The 20,743-nt window shown below is 40.9% G+C and overlaps 1 protein-coding gene across 1 annotated transcript in view; it reads left to right on the forward strand.

Annotated features, from left to right (window-relative positions):
* The window catches only part of sema5bb (sema domain, seven thrombospondin repeats (type 1 and type 1-like), transmembrane domain (TM) and short cytoplasmic domain, (semaphorin) 5Bb), a 66,780-nt gene that overhangs the window by 26,075 nt on the left and 19,962 nt on the right, over positions 1-20,743 (forward strand). The window contains exons 3-5 of the mRNA XM_053635987.1: positions 10,671-10,880; positions 11,040-11,139; positions 11,236-11,281. Of these exons, the coding sequence (XP_053491962.1) occupies positions 10,706-10,880; positions 11,040-11,139; positions 11,236-11,281 (321 nt within the window). The 5' untranslated portion in view covers positions 10,671-10,705. The remainder of the gene's footprint in view (positions 1-10,670; positions 10,881-11,039; positions 11,140-11,235; positions 11,282-20,743) is intronic.

Below are 20,743 nucleotides of genomic sequence, written 5' to 3' on the forward strand. Positions count from 1 at the left end.
GAGGACAGAGAGGACGGAGTGGAGACAGAGGGAGGAGAGCAGTGAGAAATGAAGAAGCGCTGTTTAGCGCCGCTGTTTAACATTCTGACTCGAGCCACGGTGTTTAACTTTGGCAGACAATCACGCGGTCAAATCAACAGCTTCATTCACACGCTAACGAGATCAGGACAGCTAATACAGAACAGGCATTCACACACACACACACACACACACACACACACACACACATCCAGAGAGAGAGAGAGAGAGAGAGAGAGACATGATAAAGGGAGAGAGACATTGAGCATTAATTTTTTTTGTTCTTTTGCCTTTTCTATCTTTACAATCATAACAATGCTCAATTCTTCTTGATCACACTTCTTCTTGCTCTTGTTCTTCTCATTTTTATTATGTAACCCCAACTTTCTATACAAATGTGCCAGGGTTTGTCGTGGTATCGAGGCACACTGAAAGTAAATTAAGAGAAAGATGCAACAAAAGGCAAAATGATTTAAATGCACAGCGAGATAATAAAAGAAGGAAAGAAGCTGAAGCACAGACTGAGAGAAGGAGAGGCGGAGCAAACTGAACAGAAAAAAAGTCCAGAAAGTTCCAAATGGAAAAAAGTGACAGACAAGAAATGAAACACTTTCAGCTGTTAGAAAAAAAACAAAACATTCAATTGAATGGTGTGTGTGTGTGTGTGTGTGTGTGTGTATGCATGCGTGTGTGTATGAACTATGTCTATGTCAAACTGTTTGTTTAGATGTTATGTCTTTCTAGTGGAGAAAAATTTCACTAAGACATCTGATGATCTCAGACTGACATTTCTTACCTCACTGATGCATTTAAAACCATTTATTTATGATTACAGACATTAAGTTGAGATCTATCTATATATCTATCTATCTATCTGTCTCTCTGTCTGTCTATCTATCTATCTATGTGTTTGTATATCTCTTTGTATATGTTTATACAGTATACTCTCTGTCTGCACATCCCATTGTCTGTATAAATAATCATTTTTAACACCTTCATGTTGCCTTGTTCATGTATCCCTGTGTGTACAGTGTGTATATAGTGTGTATATAGTGTGCATACAGTGTGCATAATGTGTGTTCAACTGTGTTCCACTTTGTGTACAGTGTGAGTACAGTGTGTACATTGTTTCCAATGTTTGTGTACATTGTTTTAGTGTGTGTTTCGGTGTTTGTAAAGTGTATATAGTGTGAGTACAGTGTTTTCCAGTGTGTACAGTATGAGTACCATGTGAGTACAGTGTATTCCAGTGTGTACAGTGTGTTCAGTGTGAGTACAGTGTATTCCAGTGTGTACAGTGTGAGTACAGTCTTTACAGTGTGAGTACAGTGTGTTCCAGTGTGTACAGTGTGAGTACAGTCTTTACAGTGTGAGTACAGCATATTCCAGTGTGTACAGTGTGAGTACAGTGTGTACAGTGTTCGTACAGTGTGTACAGTGTGAGTGAAGCGTGTTCCAGTGTGTACAGTGTGAGTACAGTGTGTGTACAGTGTGTTCCAGTGTGTACAGTGTGTTCAGTGTGTGTACAGTGTGTTCCAGTGTGTACAGTGTGAGTAGTCTTTACAGTGTGAGTACAATGTATTCCAGTGTGTACAGTGTGAGTGCAGTGTGAGTACAGTGTACAGTGTTTACAGTGTGAGTACAGTGTGTTCCAGTGTGTACAGTGTAAGTACATTGTACAGTGTGAGTACAATGTAAAATGTGTACAGTGTGAGTGCAGTGTACTGTGAGTACAGTGTACAGTGTGAGTACAGTGTGTTCCAATGTGTACAGTGTGAGTACATAGTGTATTGTGACTACAGTGTGCATAATGTGTGTTCAACTGTGTTCCACTTTGTGTACAGTGTGAGTACAGTGTGTACATTGTTTTCAATGTTTGTGTACATTGTTTAGTGTGTGAAAAGTGTGTTCCACTGTGTACAGTGTGAGTACAGCATGTTCCAGTGTGTACAGTGTGTTCTAGTGTGTACAGTGTGAGTACAGTGTGTACAGTGTGAGTACACTGTGCTCCAGTGTATACAGTGTGAATACAGTGTGTTTCAGTGAGTTCCAATGTGTACAGTGTGTGTACAGTGTGTACAGTGTGAGTACAGTGTGTACAGTGTGATTACAGTGTGTACAGTGTGTTCCAGCGTGTACAATGTGAGTACAGTGTGAGTACAGTGTGAGTGCAGTGGGTTCTAGTGGGTTCCAATATGTACAGTGTGTGTACAGTGTGTTCCAGTGTGTACAGTGTGAGTACATTGTGTTCAGTGTAAGTACAGTGTACAGTGTGAGTACAGTGTGCAGTGTGTACAGTGTGAATACAGTGTTCATTGAGTACAGTGTACAGTGTGTACAGTGTGATTACAGTGTGTTCCAATGTGTACAGTTTGAGTACATTGTGTACAGTGTGAGTACAGTGTGTACAGTGTGAGTACAGTATACATTGTTTACAGTGTGAGGACAGTGTACAGTGTTTACAGTGTGAGTACAGTGTAAGTGCAGTGTGTTCCAGTATGAACAGTGTGAGTACAGTGGGAGTACAGTGTGTACAGTGTGAGTACAGTGTGAAGAGTGTACAGTGTGTGCAGTCTGAGTACAGTGTGAGTACAGTGTACAGTGGTTACAGTGTGAGTATAGTGTACAGTGTGAGTACAGTGTACAGTGGTGACAGTGTGAGTACAGTGTGTACAGTGTGAGTACAGTATATATTGTTTACAGTGTGAGGACAGTGTACAGTGTTTACAGTGTGAGTACAGTGTGTACAGTGTGTATACAGTGTGAGTACAGTGTGAAGAGTGTACAGAGTGTACAGTGTGTACAGTGTGACTGCAGTCTGAGTACAGTGTGAGTACAGTGTACAGTGGTTACAGTGTGAGTACAGTGAGTACAGTGTGAGTACAGTGTACAGTGGTGACAGTGTGAGTAGAGTGTGTACAGTGTGTGTACAGTGTACAGTGTGAGTACAGTGTACAGTGGTGACAGTGTGAGTAGAGTGTGTACAGTGTGTGTACAGTGTACAGTGTGAGTACAGTGTACAGTGTGTACAGTGTGACTACAGTGTACACTGTGTACCACCTTTCCTCTCAACGAGTCAGGGCGGAGCTAAACTTCTGTAGTTTTTCCCACGTGCTTGTAGGCGTTATTCTTCCTCTTCACCACTTGTGGACCGACTAAAACACTTACGCGTATTTGCTGCCCCCTTCAGTTCCAGAAGAATTGCAACCAGGGTACTTCATTACCAACGGTACCTACACTACTGCAGAAAAACAAGTACCGTCATGTTTTAAGAATGTTGGCACCGACTTGGTACCGAAGTATCGGTTCTCGTGACATCCTTAGTGTGTGTGTGTGTGTGGATTGTGAAAGTGCAGTGTAGATCGTGTTGTTTGACAGACATGTTTTCACACATTCCTGTGAAAACGCTGAACATTTGTGGTGGATTTTTAATGCGCATTGCTGAGCACAGTTTACTTTGACTTATTGTTGGGGGAGATTACATCATCCGTGCCATGTGTGTGTGTGTGTGTGTGTGTGTGTGTGTGTTTCTGTTTACACAGCCAGCGAACGCTTTCTGGACACAGAGCACCGAACAAAATGTTTCCAATAAATGAGCATTTCTTTTGGCTGGAGCAGCTGTAACTACTGCACACACGCACACACACACAGACACACACTCTTCATCTGGACAGTGAGTGTGTCCATGTGTCTGCACTGAGGACAGGAATGATAATGGGATAAAAAAAAAAAGTTGTGTGATCAATGAGACACCAGGCAAATTTGCACTGAAAGCATTTCTGAAGTGATTTCAGTAGTCACCGGAAAGACACGCTTCATTTTAAACAGCATTTAAATTCAGCTTTTACACACACAAAAAAAAAACGCCCCCCTAAGGCACAGAATCACAGAGAGATAGATGCTTTAGAAGTCTTTTTAAAATGTAGTTGCTGTGCTTTCCATCACCTACACTGAGAGCCCATTAGAACACAAAAAGTAAGAGAACCAAAAAAAGAAAAAAAAAAAAAACCCGCAGTCCCACAGGCTGATTAAAAAATATGCCATTATAGAGTAATGACAGCAACGGCTGGAATAAAACTTCACTTTATATTCACTTTTACCTCAGCGCTGTTGAATTCTCCGATCTGATTGGTCGTAAGTTGCCGATTAATGTTTTACAAGCTCTGACAGTAGTGCAGCTTGTTATCGTGCGTTCGTTTCTATAGTAACAGCTCATACACAGGGACTTTATCTATATATCTTATTTTATCTAAGACTAATAATAAACGAAAAAAAATAAGATTTAACAAAGTAATGCACATAATAATTCATTTGGTGATGTTTTCTCTATTCAGTAAGCATGGATGGAAGGAGTCTCCAGTGTTAGTGCTTCACTGTGTAACAGTTTCAGGACAGGAGTGTACAGTTTCTTGGTAACACGACAAGGTGTACAGAATATTTTTCTTTTATTAGAAAAATGAGTGTCTGTATCTGTGAGCTACTATACTGTAAGAAAGAACAGGAAAATGTTTTGCGGATATTGTGGACCACAGTGTTTAACGTAACTATAAATGGATAAGAAGTACGTGTCGTTCTTTAATAAAGGAAAAAAGAATTGTTCACTAATTGCTGTGATATAAGAAGAATAAAGCCTTCCAGGACACGGCGTTACAGGAAAATAATCAACTTCAGGTCGGTAACGATAAGTCAGTCATCGGGCCGCATCACATCACCCGCCGCTGATTATTTTCCTATCACAGCACCCCTCCTTCCATGTGTTTTATTCCTTACTAATGCAGCAGTAAACTGATCAAATAAATTCATGATACAATAATGTGGTCATGTCTCTGTGTCTGAACTAGACATCTGGATGTTCAGGAGAAGAGTCTTGCTTGAAACTATCAGCGGAGACGTTGTGTTACAGACACCACCCTGAGAAATGAAAATAGTTAAGTAAGGAACAATTCGACAGAACGTGCTGTTATGTGAAAATAATGCATGCTGGGGAAGCGTGATGCATCACAACGCGCTGACGGAGTACCACTACCAGTCCTTTGCTCACTAGCTTCATGTTTTTTTCTCTTTCCCTCTCTCTGTCCCTCTCTTGGTCTCTCTTTCTCTCTCTGTGTCTCTCTTTCTCTCTATCTCTCTCTCTCCCTCTCTCTGTCTCTCTTTCTCTCTCTCTGTCCCTCTCCCTTGTCTCTCTTTCTTTCTCTCTGTCCCTCTCTTTCTCTCTATCTCTCTCTCTGTCCCTCTCTCTGTCTCTCTCTCTCTCTCTCCCTCTCTCTGTCTCTCTCACTGTCTCTCTTTCTCTCTCTCTCTCTGTCTCTCACTCTCTCTATCGCTCTCTTTATCTCTCTCTGTCTCTCTATCCCTATTTCTGTCTCTTTTTTTCTCTCCCTGTCCCTCTCTCTCTTTCTCTGCCCCTCTCTCTGTCTCTCTCTCTCTCGTTCTCTCTGTCTCTCTTTCTCTCTCTCTGTCTCTCTCGCTGTCTCTCTTTCTCTCTGCCCCCTCTCTGTCTCTGACTTTCTCTATCTCTCTCTTTATCTCTCTCTCTGTCTCTCTGTCCCTATTTCTGTCTCTTTTTTCTCTCTCTGTCCCTCCCTCTCTTTCTCTGCCTCTCTCTCTCTCTCTCTCTCTCTCTCTCTATCGTTCTCTCTGTCTTTCTTTCTCTCTCTCTCTATCTATCTCTCTTTATCTCTCTCTTTCTCTCTCTCTGCCCCTCTCTCTGTCTCTATCGCTGTCTCTCTCTTTATCTCTGTCTCACTGTCCCTCTTTCTGTCTCTCTTTCTCTGCCCCTCTCTCTGTCTCTCTTTCTCTGCCCCTCTCTCTGTCTCTCTTTCTCTCTATCATTCTCTGTCTCTCTTTCTCTCTCTCTCTCTCTGTCTCTGTCTCTCTCTTTCTCTTTCTCGCTCGCTCATTGGCGTTCTCTCTCAAAAACCACAGCTTTTCATTTTACAGAGAACACGGAAAACGTAAGCTTGTCTGTCCCGAAGACGTTTCTGTGCTGATAAACTTCTATTGTTACAAAGTGCTTACAACTCAGACTCCTTTCATAAATGTTCATAAATGCATCCTAATAAAAAAACCCCCCAACAACAACACGTTTTTAAATACGTTTATTATTGTGCAATTGCAGAGATAGATTATTTTTAGAAGAAACAGGCTGACAAACACAAAACGTTGGGCAAAAACGCAATCACAAAGCAAGCAAGGCCGGGCGATGTACAAACCACAGTGAAAGGGAAAATCCCCAAATCCAAAAAGCAGGTAGAGCACAAAAACCAGCGCGACTAAACAGAAGAAAAGGGCTTGGTGAGTTGGGGTAGAGACACACTGAGCATTACTTCGCAGTGAGTGAATGTTTGAGTTCTTTATATAGTGTGCGGTGGTGATTGTCTTCAGCTGTGTGAGATTAGTAATCAGTACTACACTAGTACTAATGTAGTTCTGGGTGGCCATGTTTGTAGGCCGTGGTGTGTTCTGGGAAACGTGGTTCACGGTGGATGCGGGAGTTGACCTGATGTTCCAAAACAATAACGTATTACAATGAGCGCATTAATATGAACCTTTCCTTCACGTTACAGCTGGAACTATCTGTGCTGTTATACGAAATTAATGCACACCTTCTGACCAATCAGATTCGAGCATTTAAGCACACTGCTTAATTAAATTGAATAAAGTGCTCCTGTCACTTGAATTTCCCCTTGGGGATCAATAAAGTATCTATCTATCTATCTATCTATCTATCTGTGATATAATAGTGATTAAGTGATGTTTTTTTTTAGAACGAAGCAGGATTTATTAGTTAGCTTGCTATCTGCATGCTTAGTTTGATCTCATCCTGTCTCGTGAAAGCGGGCCACTTAGCCTGATACATCACCATCGTAACTTATGTTGTGTATCTAACATGCCCCAGGGCAGGTTACTTTAGGATCACAGACTGTAAACAGATTTTTGTGGATCTTGGAGCACAAACTGCGATGTGATCCCTTGGCTTTCTCTGATTAGTTTGCATTTCCGTAGAGGGAATATTGTAAAGAGCTTTTCCGGCAATTCCTCCCACTGATCCACAATCTGAAAGGTTTTTATACAATATTTATTTAACTATAACACACAGCTCGCTAAACCTATACCAAGGTGGCCATTTCCCCATTTAACGCAGATCAATTCGGTTTTATTTGTATAGTGTTTTTAACAATAAGCAGTGATGTATTTATCTTTACAACTCCCTAGGAGCACACAGACGACCTATCTACATTATCGTTCCCCCAACAACCGAGTATGTTAGTGCATTCATTCCTTGAAAGCTTGTATTTCTTGTACACTCCTTTTTCCTCATTCCTTGCGCTGATTAAATGTTTGGGTTTGTTCCAACAAGATTACATAATAAGACATGAGAAATGGGAAATACACTCCGCCCCATGTACTTACATCACTGCTGTTGAACACATTCACATACAGTGGGGGAAATAAGTATTGAAGGTCTGAATACTGCGGCCGATTCGTTGCTTCATACAGGAAGTGTCTCGAAGCTGTCGTTACAAGCAAAGGCTTCTCCACTAAGTATTAAATAAAGTTCAGTTAGTGTGTTCAATACTTTTTTCCCGTGTCTTTACTCATTATTACAAATAACTTCATTTATGGACTCTACTGTTGTGAATTCTTTATATTTGCGGATTTCTTGAGTTAATACCGACGTCTGGTGAAAATTTCATGTGAATAACCTCATTGGAAATATATTTAAATATGTTGACGTGTCCACTGTACCGTAGCTGCCTGAGACAGAGACAGAGACAGAGTACAGGCCACCTCAGACCCCCACCATAATGGCGTATCAATCATTATTAGACACGCAAACTCCTCTTCTACACGAGTGTACCCCAGGAGAGACGGAGCAGTTTGTTTAACGTGACGTATTTTTCAATTTTTCAGCTCTCTATCTGTCTCTTTTTTAATAGTACACACAAAAAAAAAATGCAGACCAATGGAACGGTCGTTATTTTGCTTTCAGGGCCTCTTCGCCACAAAAGAATAACGAGCCATCGCATATTATATAATAATAATGCATTTTATACGAAGTGATTAAAAAAAAATCTAGCTAGAAGGACAGAGAAAGTTGAGAGGAGTTGCATGTGTTCAGTTTTTAATAAAAGTCAGGAACTCGGATTATTATTATGATAAACCTTCTTTCAATTATCCTTGGGAGAAATGTTTAAAAAATGTTATTGTTAGAATCAGCAAGAGACTGGCTTAGCCTTTGAGCAAGAGACTCAAAAAAATACCACGTAATACCGAACACTACAGGAGATCTTGACTTGGCAATCAGGCTGTAAAACTCCGCCCCTTTCTACAGAAAGCAGTTTTTGAAAATTGTAATACCGTCCTAATGTTGAGTCACTAGCACACATTCCGTTTTAAAGAATGTTTATATATTTTTTAATCATTTTTTTTTTACTACCTATTATATATTTACTGTATATCTATACTTATATACACACTCTATGCAAATATATTTCGTATTTGTTTTCTCTTGAGCAAGTTTGTCCGAAGTTTCCTTCGGGATCAATATATACAGTTGAGGTCATAAGTTTACATACGCCTGGCAGAATCTGCAAAATATTAATTTTAAAAAATGCATTTTTAAATTGTTTTTTTATTATTATTATTTAGTTCTGCCCTGAATAAGCTATTTCACATAACAGATGTTTACATAAAGTGCACCAGACACAATAACAACTGAAATTACACAACCAGTTCAAAAGTATACACACCCTTGATTCTTAATACTGTGTCGTTACCTGGATGATCAACGATATAATGTTTTTATGTTTTGTGAGAGTTGTTCATGAGTCCCTTGTTTGTCCTGAGCAGTTAAACTGCCCACTGTTCTTCAGAAAAAATCCTCCAGGTCCTGCGCATTCTTTACTTTTCCAGCATATTCTGCATATCTGAGCGCTTTCCAAAAGCGGTTATATGATGTCGAGATCCATCTTTTCACACTGAGGATGACCGAGGGACTCGTACACGACTATTTCAAAAGGTGCGAACGTTCACTGATGCTCAAGAAGGCAACACGATAGATTAAGAGCCGGGGGGTGTAAACTTTTGAACAGGATGATGGGTTTTAACTGTTATTATTTTGTCTTCTGGGAAACATGTAAATATCTTATGTAGCTTCTGAAGGGCGGTACTAAATGAAAAAATGAAAAGCTCTTTAAACAAGATAATAACAACACTCCCCGGCTCTTACAGTATCGTGTTGCCTTCTTGAGCATCAGTGAATGTTTGCACCTTTTGTAATAGTCATGGAATGTACTGTATGGAAGGTTTCCCAGCATGCTTTGGTAAATCGCTATGGTATAAGTGGAATAAAACACTGTGCTGTGTTGTAGGATATGTCTATATACAGTATGTCTAAATATCTATAAGCCTGCCTGTTTGACTGATGTATCTATCAGTCTGTCTTTCTGTCTATCCGTCTGTCGGTCAACCGTCCATCCGTGGCCTCATTAATTCACTTCTTTGTCCCTCGTGCGGTTATCTGTTCACCCGTATCGAATCGATGCAGACAAAACCTCAATGTCTCACGTGGGGACTTTTTCCTGGACGTCTATCAACGCCGTCTGTGCCTTTCTTTTTCTTTTTCTCACTTCCATCTCCTTTGGCCTGGCTCGGGCTGAAAGGCGCTGTGTGAATGGAGGTGTGTGTGAGCGCTGCAGTGTTAGCGGGGTGTTGAGGGGGATGTTAGCGGGGGTGTTAGTGGGCTGTTAGCAGCGTTAGAGGGGTCCTTTGGTTTTTGAGTCGGATTAGACATGCTCAGGGGAGGACTGAGTGGAGCAGAGAAAAGAGCAATAGAGATATTGTGTGTGTGTGTGTGTGTGTGTGTGTGTGTGTGTGTGTGTAGCCACGTTTGTGCACATGGTTTAAGTTTATGGATTGATCATGTGCTCATCTGAGTGTGTAAGGGTTTGATCAGTGGTGTACCCTGCTGAAAACTACAGAAACCATCACAGAAATTCGAATGGTTTCCACTACAAATACCATTACAAACCATCAGATAACCATTAAAACTATGACCATTATTGGTCCTTAATGGTATCCACTAGACATAACATGCCACCAATAGAATGCAAAAAAATTACCAGTGGAGACCATTACAGTTTTCATTAAACCAATACAATTCCCATTATAACCATTAAAACCATTACAAATTCTACGAGGGTTTCTATTGTTTTTTTTCCAGCAGGGTAGTCAGACTTCTGAATCTGTAATAGTACTTATGTGTGTGTGTGTGTGTGTGTGTGTGTGTGTGGTCATGTTTTTATAAACACCATTGGATATCAGTTACAGCCTTGGGCTAACTTCTCTGAGTACAGTTTGTTGCTACAGATAGTTATTGATTTCTCTCTCTCTCTCTCTCTCTCTCTCTCTCTCTCTCTCTTTCTTTCTCTGCCCCTCTCTCTTTTACCCACCTTTATTACTTTGCTGTTCTCACATTTCTTTCTTTCTTTCTTTCTTTCTTTCTTTCCTTCCTTCTTTCTTTCTTTCTTTCTTTTGTTCTTCCTTCCATCCCATCTTTCATCGTTTCTTCATTAGTACAAATACAGATATAGAGTATATATATATATATATCACACCCTAATTATCTGTTTTTTTTTTTCTTCCTCCAGTTGACTCCCAGTTTTGTGCTAAAGGTGTGGTTGTCATGGTAACCATGCCTGCGATGTCTGTTTATTCTCCCGGACCTTTCATCGTCCTTCTCTCCCTCTCCCTTTATCCACTCCTTACATCCCAGCATTCCCTGACCTCTGACCCTGACCTCGCCACTTCTCATGCTAAACAGTGCAGCATGAAACTACATCCTGTTACGTCCTATGAAGGTCAGCCATTTTGTCTTTCTGTTTCTCTATTATTCCCTCTCTCTCTCCTCTCTCTCTCTCTTTCTCTCAGTTGTGTACAATAGTCCCACAATAATGACACAGGAAGTGTCTTGATCTCTCTCTCTCTCTCTCTCTCTCTCTCTCTCTCTCTCTCCACAGCTCTCAGTGTATGGCTCTCATCCTTCTCTATGCCTGGTGTGAGTGATTACTCTCAGCTCGCTTTAGACCTCAGCAGGAACCAGCTGATCGTTGGAGCCAGGTAACACACACACACACATACTGTACACACACAAACACTCGTCAATCAGTTGTAAAAAGCAGCCACGCATTGTTAATATTCTGTTCCTCTCTGTAGGAACTACCTGTTCAGACTGAGTTTGGCTAATGTTTCTCTACTTCAGGTAAAGCCTCTCCACCTCTCTCTCTCACACACACACACACACACACACACACACACATTTGTATTTCTATCTTTGTGAGGTATACTATATCTACTTTGACTTTGGAGTGTATGTACTAAAAGTATGTACAAAGTATTCTAAAAGTCTTCGTGACGAAAATGTGTGTAGTGTGTAGCAATGATTATGCAAGTACAGGGTCATACTAACATGACATGGAAGATACCATTGTTGCCTAGTTACGCACACTACCACCGTAAACAAACGCCTCGTCGTTGTCGCATTTCAGCTTTCCTTCATTCGTTATTCTTTATATCATTTATACTCTATCATTTAACTTACAATTCCCTCGATTTCTTTCTCCACATTTCGTTTGCTTAGAGCTGAACATTTAAGTTCTTACACTTAAATACTGAAAACGCATCACCGACGTTCCATCACAAAACTCCGCCTCCCTCGCACAAGCAGTTGTGGGCAACATTAGCTGAAAAAGTGTCCACGGATCCACACTTCAGAAATCTACCGGAAATAGTAGACCATCTGGGTACCTTTCGGAGTCTCGTTTGAACCGACGACGATTTGGGACACACTCATTCTAATCTCGGATACTGTTTAGGACGGATAGTAGGCGAATTGGGACGCAGCATATAATAAATAGACAAAGTAATCAAAGTGAAACACAGAACAGGTGAGCACGATCAGTAACAGACCAATGACGAGACAGAGGTGGGGACAGGACCGTGACCAAAACAAACCAAAGCACATGGAGAACAACATCACACACTGATATGGAGGTGCCTTTAAATCACACCGACAGTGTTGAATTCCAACTGCCAGATGATGATGTCATTATGGTCGTTACAGCAGCTGAACCAATCAGCAATCAGCAGCTTTGCTTAAACTCACACTCAGTGGAAGTACATACTCATTAGAATTCGAACATACACTCGTTATAATCACATGATTTCTTTGACATTTTTCTTGCCCTTTCTTCATTTTTCCCCCCCTACATTCTACTTTTATCCGTCCATCACTTCAGTCTTGAACATTTACATCTTTAAACAGTTGTTAATGACAACATTTAACACTTACACTTTATGAGTCATTGCATGTGTACAGTATAAGTGTTTCCTCAGGAAAGGGCACTTCGAGTTTAATTAATCATCTGCCTCCCTCTCTTTCTCGCTCTCTCTCTCTCTCTCTCTCTCTTTCTCTCTCGCTCTTTATCTCTCTCTTTCTCTCTCTCTCTATATCTCTCTCACTCTCTCTTTCTCTCTCTCGCTCTCTCTCTATCTCTCTCTTTCTCGTTCTCCTTCTCTCACATTTTTACACAGATCTGAGTTTTTGTCATGTTTGTTTAAATTTGTTAAGTATGTAAGACATAACCATTCTGTGATTCCTGTCTTTACACCAAAATACTAAAATACGCTAGACTGAAAACTTTCTACCAGTAGCGTCACTGTGTGGTAGAAAGGACGAGTGATTCTGTTCTGTCCACCGAGATTATTGTAGTCTTCTGCTTCTTTGTGTCTTGCCTTCAGGCCTTTAATTTTTACACAAACAAACAGTTTGCTGAAGACAAGCAGACTAAGGACATGGATTACTGGAACCATGTCCTGTGGTCTGATGAGACCAAGATAAACTTATTTGGTTCAGATGGTGTCAAGCGTATGTGACGGCAACCAGGTGAGGAGTACAAAGACAAGCGTGTCTTGCCTACAGTCAAGCATGGTGGTGGGAGTGTCATGGTCTGGGGCTGCATGAGTGCTGCCGGCACTGGGGAGCTTCAGTTCATTGAGGGAACCATGAATACCAACATGTACTGTGACTTACTGAAGCAGAGCATGATCTCCTCCCTTCGGAGACTGGGCCGCAGGGCAGTATTCCAGCATGATAACGACCCCAAACACACCCCCAAGACGATCACTGCCTTGCTAAAGGAGCTGAGGGTGAAGGTGATGGACTGGCCAAGCATGTCTCCAGACCTAAACCCTATTGAGCATCTGTGGGGCATCCTCAAACGGAAGGTGGAGGAGCACAAGGTCTCTAACATCCACCAGCTCCATGATGTCATCATGGAGGAGTGGAAGAGGACCTGTGAAGCTCAGGTGAACTCCATGCCCAAGAGGGTTAAGGCAGTGCTTGAAAATAATGGTGGCCACACAAAATATTGACACTTTGGGCTCAATTTGGACATTTTCACTTAGGGGTGTACTCACTTTTGTTGCCAGCGGTTTAGACATTAATGGCTGTGTGTTGAGTTATTTTGAGGGGACAGCAAATTTACACTGTTACACAAGCTGTACACTCACTACTTTACATTGTAGCAAAGTGTCATTTCTTCAGTGTTGTCACATGAAAAGATATCATCAAATATTTACAAAAATGTGAGGGGTGTACTCACTTTTGTGAGATACTGTATATATATATCTATATATCTCTCTCTCTGTATCTATCTATCGCTCTCTATCTCTGTATCTTTCTCTCTCTCTCTCTCTGTCCACATTTACTTTCAACTCTGAATTTCTGGACTGTTTGTGAAAATCCTCACTGATCCCGTGAAGCTTTGTCCACAACCCTGACATTTAACCTTTAACCCCCGACTCTTTCACACACAGATACCCTTGCATGTGCATGCTGACGTTCCTTTAAGCCGAGCTCCTGTTGGTGCAAACGTAACGCTTATGGTCCAACAGCCACTCTGAAGGAAATGAGGAAATGATCTCTACTTTGTGTGTGGTTATGTGGTTTGATTGTGATGAAAAGCAGTTAGACCCTGAAACATAATATGATTCTGGGTCAGTAACCGCTACAATGAAGAAAGATGGTGTTTAGTTGATACCGTTTATCAGTTATGTGATTTTCACTGGTTCTGGGAGAATGATCAGTGTGCAGGATGAGTGTAGCAGATCTGGAACTATGCATAAACATCTAGCAGAGTGGTGACCTCTGACCCCAGGAACCTTCGTCTGCCCTCCTGCAGGATGTCTTTGTGATGAACGAGCCTCATCAGGCTGTGGCAGAATAATGAAGATTCATCCTCCAAGTGTCTTTTAGACGTTCAGCTCACGGACATCCACTTACATCGCCTTGCTGCTTCACATTTACAGACACAGGCACTTTTTTAATGAGCACTTTTATTTCCGCGCGATTGCATCCCTCTTTTCTCACAGATCAAAACGCGTGGCCTTAAAACACCTTAAAAACTTTTTACCCCCTAATCTCTGTTAGAGCTGCACGATATGGACAAAAAACGGTGATAGGCAGCTGCAGTAAAGGCTTGGCAAAGTATCTCAAGGCAGGAAACTCAGCATTTGGTGATGTTCATGGGTTCCAGATTTCAGGTAGTCATTGACTGCAAAGGATTTGCATCCAAGTATCCAATAATCCTTATATTTATAATGATAATGAGTTTTTATTAGTCACATATACATTACAGCACAGTGAAATTCTTTTTTTTTTTTGCATATCCCAGCATGTTAGGAAGTTGGGGTCAGAGCACAGGGTCAGCCATGATACAGTGTCCCTGGAGCAGAGAGGGTTAAGGGCCTTGCTCAGGGGCCCAACAGTGGCAGCTTGGCAGTGCTGGGGCTTGAACCCCAAACCTTCCGACCAGTAACCCAGAGCCTTAACCATCAAGCCACCCCTGCCCATTGTGATTATTTTATTTAAATGGAGGGACTGTAATTCTCAAATGGTTAATGCAATATTTTTTGCTAAACCTCTTGAATTAAAGCGAGTGTCTACACTTTGATTGATTTCAAATCCACTGTGGAGGTGTACAGAGACAAAAATACAACAATCGGGTCACTGTCCAAACACTTACGGACCCAACTGTATGCATAGACACAGTTCTGCAGTTTGCTGTTGTGTGTGAATAAGCAACTTTATGCCGTTTTGTTATCCCAGCTTCACAGCTCTGCGTTTAATGATAACTATAAAATCCTAACCCTAGGATTAATCACGCAGCCCTAATCTCTTTCCAGCATTTCTGCAATGTGTGTGTGTGTGTGTGAGTGTGATTATGAACAAACAAGATTTACTACACACATCCCTTTACTAACAAAGGAACAGAACACCTGTTTACACCATTTATAACAGGTGCAATAACATTTTCGACCTCGATCGTTATCAGTTCAGTGATGCTTGTCATGGATATCACGGAGTAAAATCCGGACTACAATTCCCAGCAGACACTGCACCACACCATCATGTCACGTGACCACCTGCACCTGAACTTCATTCTTGTTAACGAGCACTTACGGGTATTTATAGCCACAGTTTGCACTACACTGGTTGTTTTGCGGTCGTCTTTCGCTGCCATCGTTTCTGTCATAGGGAACATGGTCTTTGTTCCACGGTTTTTTTCTTTGCCTTAGTCTCTTTCTACGTGTTCATAGCTTCTTTTGTGTTTGTTTTCGTTGTTATTAAACTCCTTATCTGCACTTGCATCCGTCTGCGCTTGCATAGCATTGCATTGTGACAATGCTATGATGCATTTTGACAAATCACAGGGATATTATATCAACTTGTTCTGAATTAAAATTGTCTTGGGGACTGGAATTGAATTGAAAGATTAGATTAGTTATAAGCTCTGTTATTCCACTAGGGGGCAGAATAGAGAAAAATAACAATAACTCGGCTACTGATAAAATGCACTAAAGATGTAAGATGTAAAAAAAAAAAAAGAGTTTAGAGGTTTGACAGGAACAGAGCTGAACAGATATGCAATTACAACTTTATTTTGTTGTTTGTTATTTATTTGTTTTTAGCGTGTTTGTGCGTGTTTTTTAGGTGATATACCTTTTTGAGATAAACTTCACTACACGTTGAATCCCATATAACTGTGTATGTGACAAATAAAACCTTTGAATCCTTTGAAAATGTTTTGATTCGGAGCTCGACTTAACTCAGAAACTTGATAAAACTCTGAGCTTGACTTATTTCAGAAGTTGAATTTAACTCCGAACTCGACTTAACTCAGTGCTCGACTTACCTCAGGTTGACTTAACTCAGACTTCAACGTAACTAGGAACTTGACGTAACTCGGAACGCGACGTAATTCGGAACTCGACGTAACTCGGAACTCGTTAACTAGGAATTCGACGTAATTCGGAACTCGACTTAACTCGGAACTCAACATAACTTGGAACTCGACTTAACTTGGAACATGACGTAACTCGGAACTCGCCTTAACTTGGAATGTGACGTAACTCGGAACTCATTAACTAGGAATTCGACGTAACTCGGAACTCATTAACTAGGAATTCGACGTAACTCGGAACTCATTAACTAGGAATTCGACGTAACTCGGAACTCATTAACTAGGAATTTGATGTAACTCGGAACTTGCCTTAACTCGGAACGCGACGTAACTCGGAACTCGCCTTAACTCGGAACGTGATGTAACTTGGAACTCGACTTAACTCGGAACTCGACTTAACTTGGAACTCTTTAACTCGGAACTCGACGTAACTCGAAACGCGACGTAACTCGGAACTCAAATTAACTCAGAACTCGACGTAACTCGGAACTCATTAACTAGGAACTCGATGTAACTCGGAACTTGACTTAACTCGGAAGTTGATGTAACTCGGAACTCGAACTAACTCGGAACGCGATGTAACTCGGAACTCATTAACTAGGTACTAGACGTAACTCGGAACTTGACGTAACTTGGAACTCGACGTAACTCGGACCTCGTTAACTAGGAACTCGACGTAACTCGGAACTTGACGTAACTTGGAACTCGACGTAACTCGGACCTCATTAACGAGGAACTCGACGTAACTCGGAGCTCGACTTAACTTGGAAGTCGACTTAACTCGGAACTCGATGTAACTCGGAACTCGATGTAACTTGGAACTCGACTTAACTCGGAACTCGACGTAACTCGGAACTCGACTTAACTCGGAACTCAACGTACCTGGAACTCTACTTAATTCGGAACTTACTTAACTTGGTACTCGACTTAACTCAGAAATCGACTTAATTTGGAACTCGAATTAACTCAGATCTTGACTTAACCTGGAACTCGACTTAACTCTGGACATGGAATGAGGCAATTTTCGACCCCTGTGCCTTTGCGCTACAAAGAACCTGGACACCTTCATTCTTGTCTTTGGTTAGCTAATATTAGCGATTAGAAAACAGCAAACTGTGTAGTCAGTGTTACAGATTTAACAGGAGAATATGTCTGTATGTTGATTGATCTAAAGCAGATACATTCATAACATTTAAAAATGAAGAAGAGTGCTACATTTTTACTGTTGATGCTGTGAGCAGCCTTGTTGATTTGACATCATACGCTGAACACAGGCTTTAGGAGACCGTAGTGACTTTCTGAGTTAGTATTATGAGATGAGGGGTGTTTTTTTTTTTTTGTTATTCCTAGTCGGACGTTGACGTTATGAGCCATACATGTTTGTCTTACTATGAGGTCATTTAAATTAGCACGATCTTTATCTTTTAAAAGGATTACAAGGGTCTTGTTATGTGCATGTACTGACAGTTTTCCAGACCCAGTCCCTCAGACGAGGCCACGCTAATCTAATCTAACAGAGACTTGAGAGCGATAGTTTACGTGTGTGCGCTAGTGTGCTTGTGTAATAGTGTGAGTCTGAGTTGTTAATAGCTCTCTGTGCGGTAAAAATTCTCTACAGATGATAATTAGTATCACTGTGCCCTAACCTCAAACTCTGACCTCTGACCTTGTTGTATTTTCCCCATTTATGCTCCAGAAAGCTTTGATTAATTAGAAATGTGACCTGGACAATAGTTGTATTGAAAACTATTGATATGTGTATGTGTGTGTGTGTGTGTGTCTAAAAGTATATGTTCCCCTCATGCTGAATCTGCTGAATATGTCATGAATGCTGACAGAGTAACAATAAAGGAGCTTCACCCTAAATGTACTCCATCAACTAAGACATGTCTAGTGTCTGAAGTTTACTTCGTTAGTTGTATACTAGTGCTGCAAGGCTAATGTAGCTAATAAGTACTGTAAATGAAGTTTATGTCACAAAAATGATCAACCTTCAAACTTCTCAAGAATCAAACCAATCAAACTTCTCAAGAAATTCTATGAAGCATAAAGATTCCTTCAATAAAAATGTACTTCATTTATAGTTTCTATAGTCGCAGAATACACAGGGATTTGTATGATGGACAGTCCACCAAAAGTATGCAAACATTAATATGGTGAAGTTTTCTGCGAAGAGATGTTTGTTTATTTATCATTTATGGAAGGAGTCTCCAGTGTCAGAGCTTTCTAACGGTCAGAGGCAGAGCTGTAACTGTAAAGTTTTCGGCCAGAGGAGTTTTTTACACTGGTCAGATTCTCAGGAACAAGCTGCTTTTTTGGCTTATTAACATAAAAGAGAGGAAAAACAAAGGCCGGTGAGGGAACGACTCTCTATAAGCGATAATATAAGTGATAACAGGAACTTTTGTGGATGTTCCACAACATTAAACGTAACACTCAATTCAATTTGATTTTATTTGTATAGCGCTTTTAACAATGGTCATCATCTCAAAGCAGCTTTACAGAAACATATAAACACAGGATGGAGATTTTAAGTGTGTGAATTTATCCCTATTGAGCGAGACGGTGGTGACGGTGGTGAGGAAAAACTCCCTGAGATGATATGAGGAAGAAACCTTGAGAGGAACCAGACTCAGAAGGGAACCCGTCATCATCTGGGTAACAACGGATAGTGTGAAAGTAAAGGAACGTTCATTATGGTTTAATATGAAGTCTGTTTGTTGAACTAGTCCACTGTTCACTAAAGGAGGCCTGAGTGAAAAATTGTATCTGGTAATTGCAGTCCTAAGGCCATCGCAGCAACCGTAGTCCCAGCAACCACAGCGAGAAAGTCCATGGGGAATTGAGGTACAAAACCATTTCCATGGTACTTCAAGCGGCACCATCCTCAGCAATCTCCAGGCTGCACTGCTTGGGGTCGTCCTCAGTGGCAGAATGTAGCCTCCAGTTGATGAGAGCGTCATCCAGACATAGGGCCTCAGAGGATAGATCAGGCAGGTCCGGAGAGCAGAAAGGGTCAGGATCACTGAGATCTCCACTAACACTAAGTGAATAAAAAGTATGACGTTTCCCGTTTCCATAAAGAAATAGTAATCAGTAGCAGATTGTTGTGGTATATAAAGAATAAAACACTTGCTGTTATTGGGAAAATACTCAAAAGTTGAGGTGGTAACAGTAACTTCATCTTCATCTTCATCACCACAGCATGTCTTTGATTACTTTAATATAACAGAAGTGTGTTTTTAATCGTCCTTACTGATTACACTGGTTAGGAGCAGTCTGGAACGTTTAAAAACGCTGCACACTGATCCTGCAGGCTGCCTTGCACTAGTGACCGAGATAAATCGCTTTATGCTGCCGTGTCGTACTCTCGGGTGTTGCCTTGGGGCCAAGTGTTCATTATTATCGCTGAAGCTAAAAGCATTTGTGTGCATTCAAAAAGGAAAATATTGATTCCCTTTCACACACACACATTCATCAGCTAATTGAGTGTGATGAATTTGCTGCGCATGCCATCTTAAAGCGGGCAAAGCACTAATGCGCTGTGAGAGTACGCCGTTTAGCTCTGCTCTCTCTCTCTCTCTCTCTCTCTCTCTCTCTCTCTCTCTCTCTCTCTCCGAACGTACATCTGTCGCTCCATTAAAGCTTCTGAGTCATGCTCACATCTCCTGATGAAAAACACTGACGCAGCAGCTTGTTATATACTTCGCTTAATAAAGTGGAAAAGAGCCCAACTACAGTACTGTGGTTTTTTTTAACACACTCTTGTTGGCTTCTCACTCTCCATTTTACCTCAGTTTATATACCAAGGGCCATTCTGTTAGTTTAACAGCTTGAGTGAAGTTCCTCAGATGAGGGATCGAGACAATAACACTGTCAACTTTGGCATAAATTACCCAGAAGGCACTGCTGCAATCTGTCAAGCAATAAAATACTTCAAGCAAAGTCATTGTGTTTTTATTACTCTGACTCGTTCATCAGTACACAGACGTGTTACTTTACTAAACTGGCAAGTTAGCACATTAGCTAATTAGCAAAGCAACCCTGATTGATTCACTTGACCAACACATTTGCTTCAATATATCTGTAGGTTCTAACGCATCTCCGGTCCATTCTGCTGTATGACCGTGTCCCTGTGTCCACTAGACCGAAACTTGACATCACTTAGCATTATCTATCTTGCTAGGGAACTGAACTCCTTTTTTTATTTTACCGACTCATTTTATTTTATTTTATTTTAATTTGAACTTGATTTCTGGTTTGCGTACACAAACCAGAAATTTTTTCACTTTGTTAAGATTGGGATTTTAGACTTACAGGCCATCGTATACAGCACAATATAATATTTAAGCTAACATTATCCAACTTGATAGCAAACGGTTCTGGTGACTGAACGGCAAATTAATGAATTAATGTTTAGC

This window comes from Ictalurus furcatus, chromosome 11, assembly GCF_023375685.1.
Source record: "Ictalurus furcatus strain D&B chromosome 11, Billie_1.0, whole genome shotgun sequence".
In the NCBI taxonomy this organism is placed as follows: domain Eukaryota; kingdom Metazoa; phylum Chordata; class Actinopteri; order Siluriformes; family Ictaluridae; genus Ictalurus; species Ictalurus furcatus.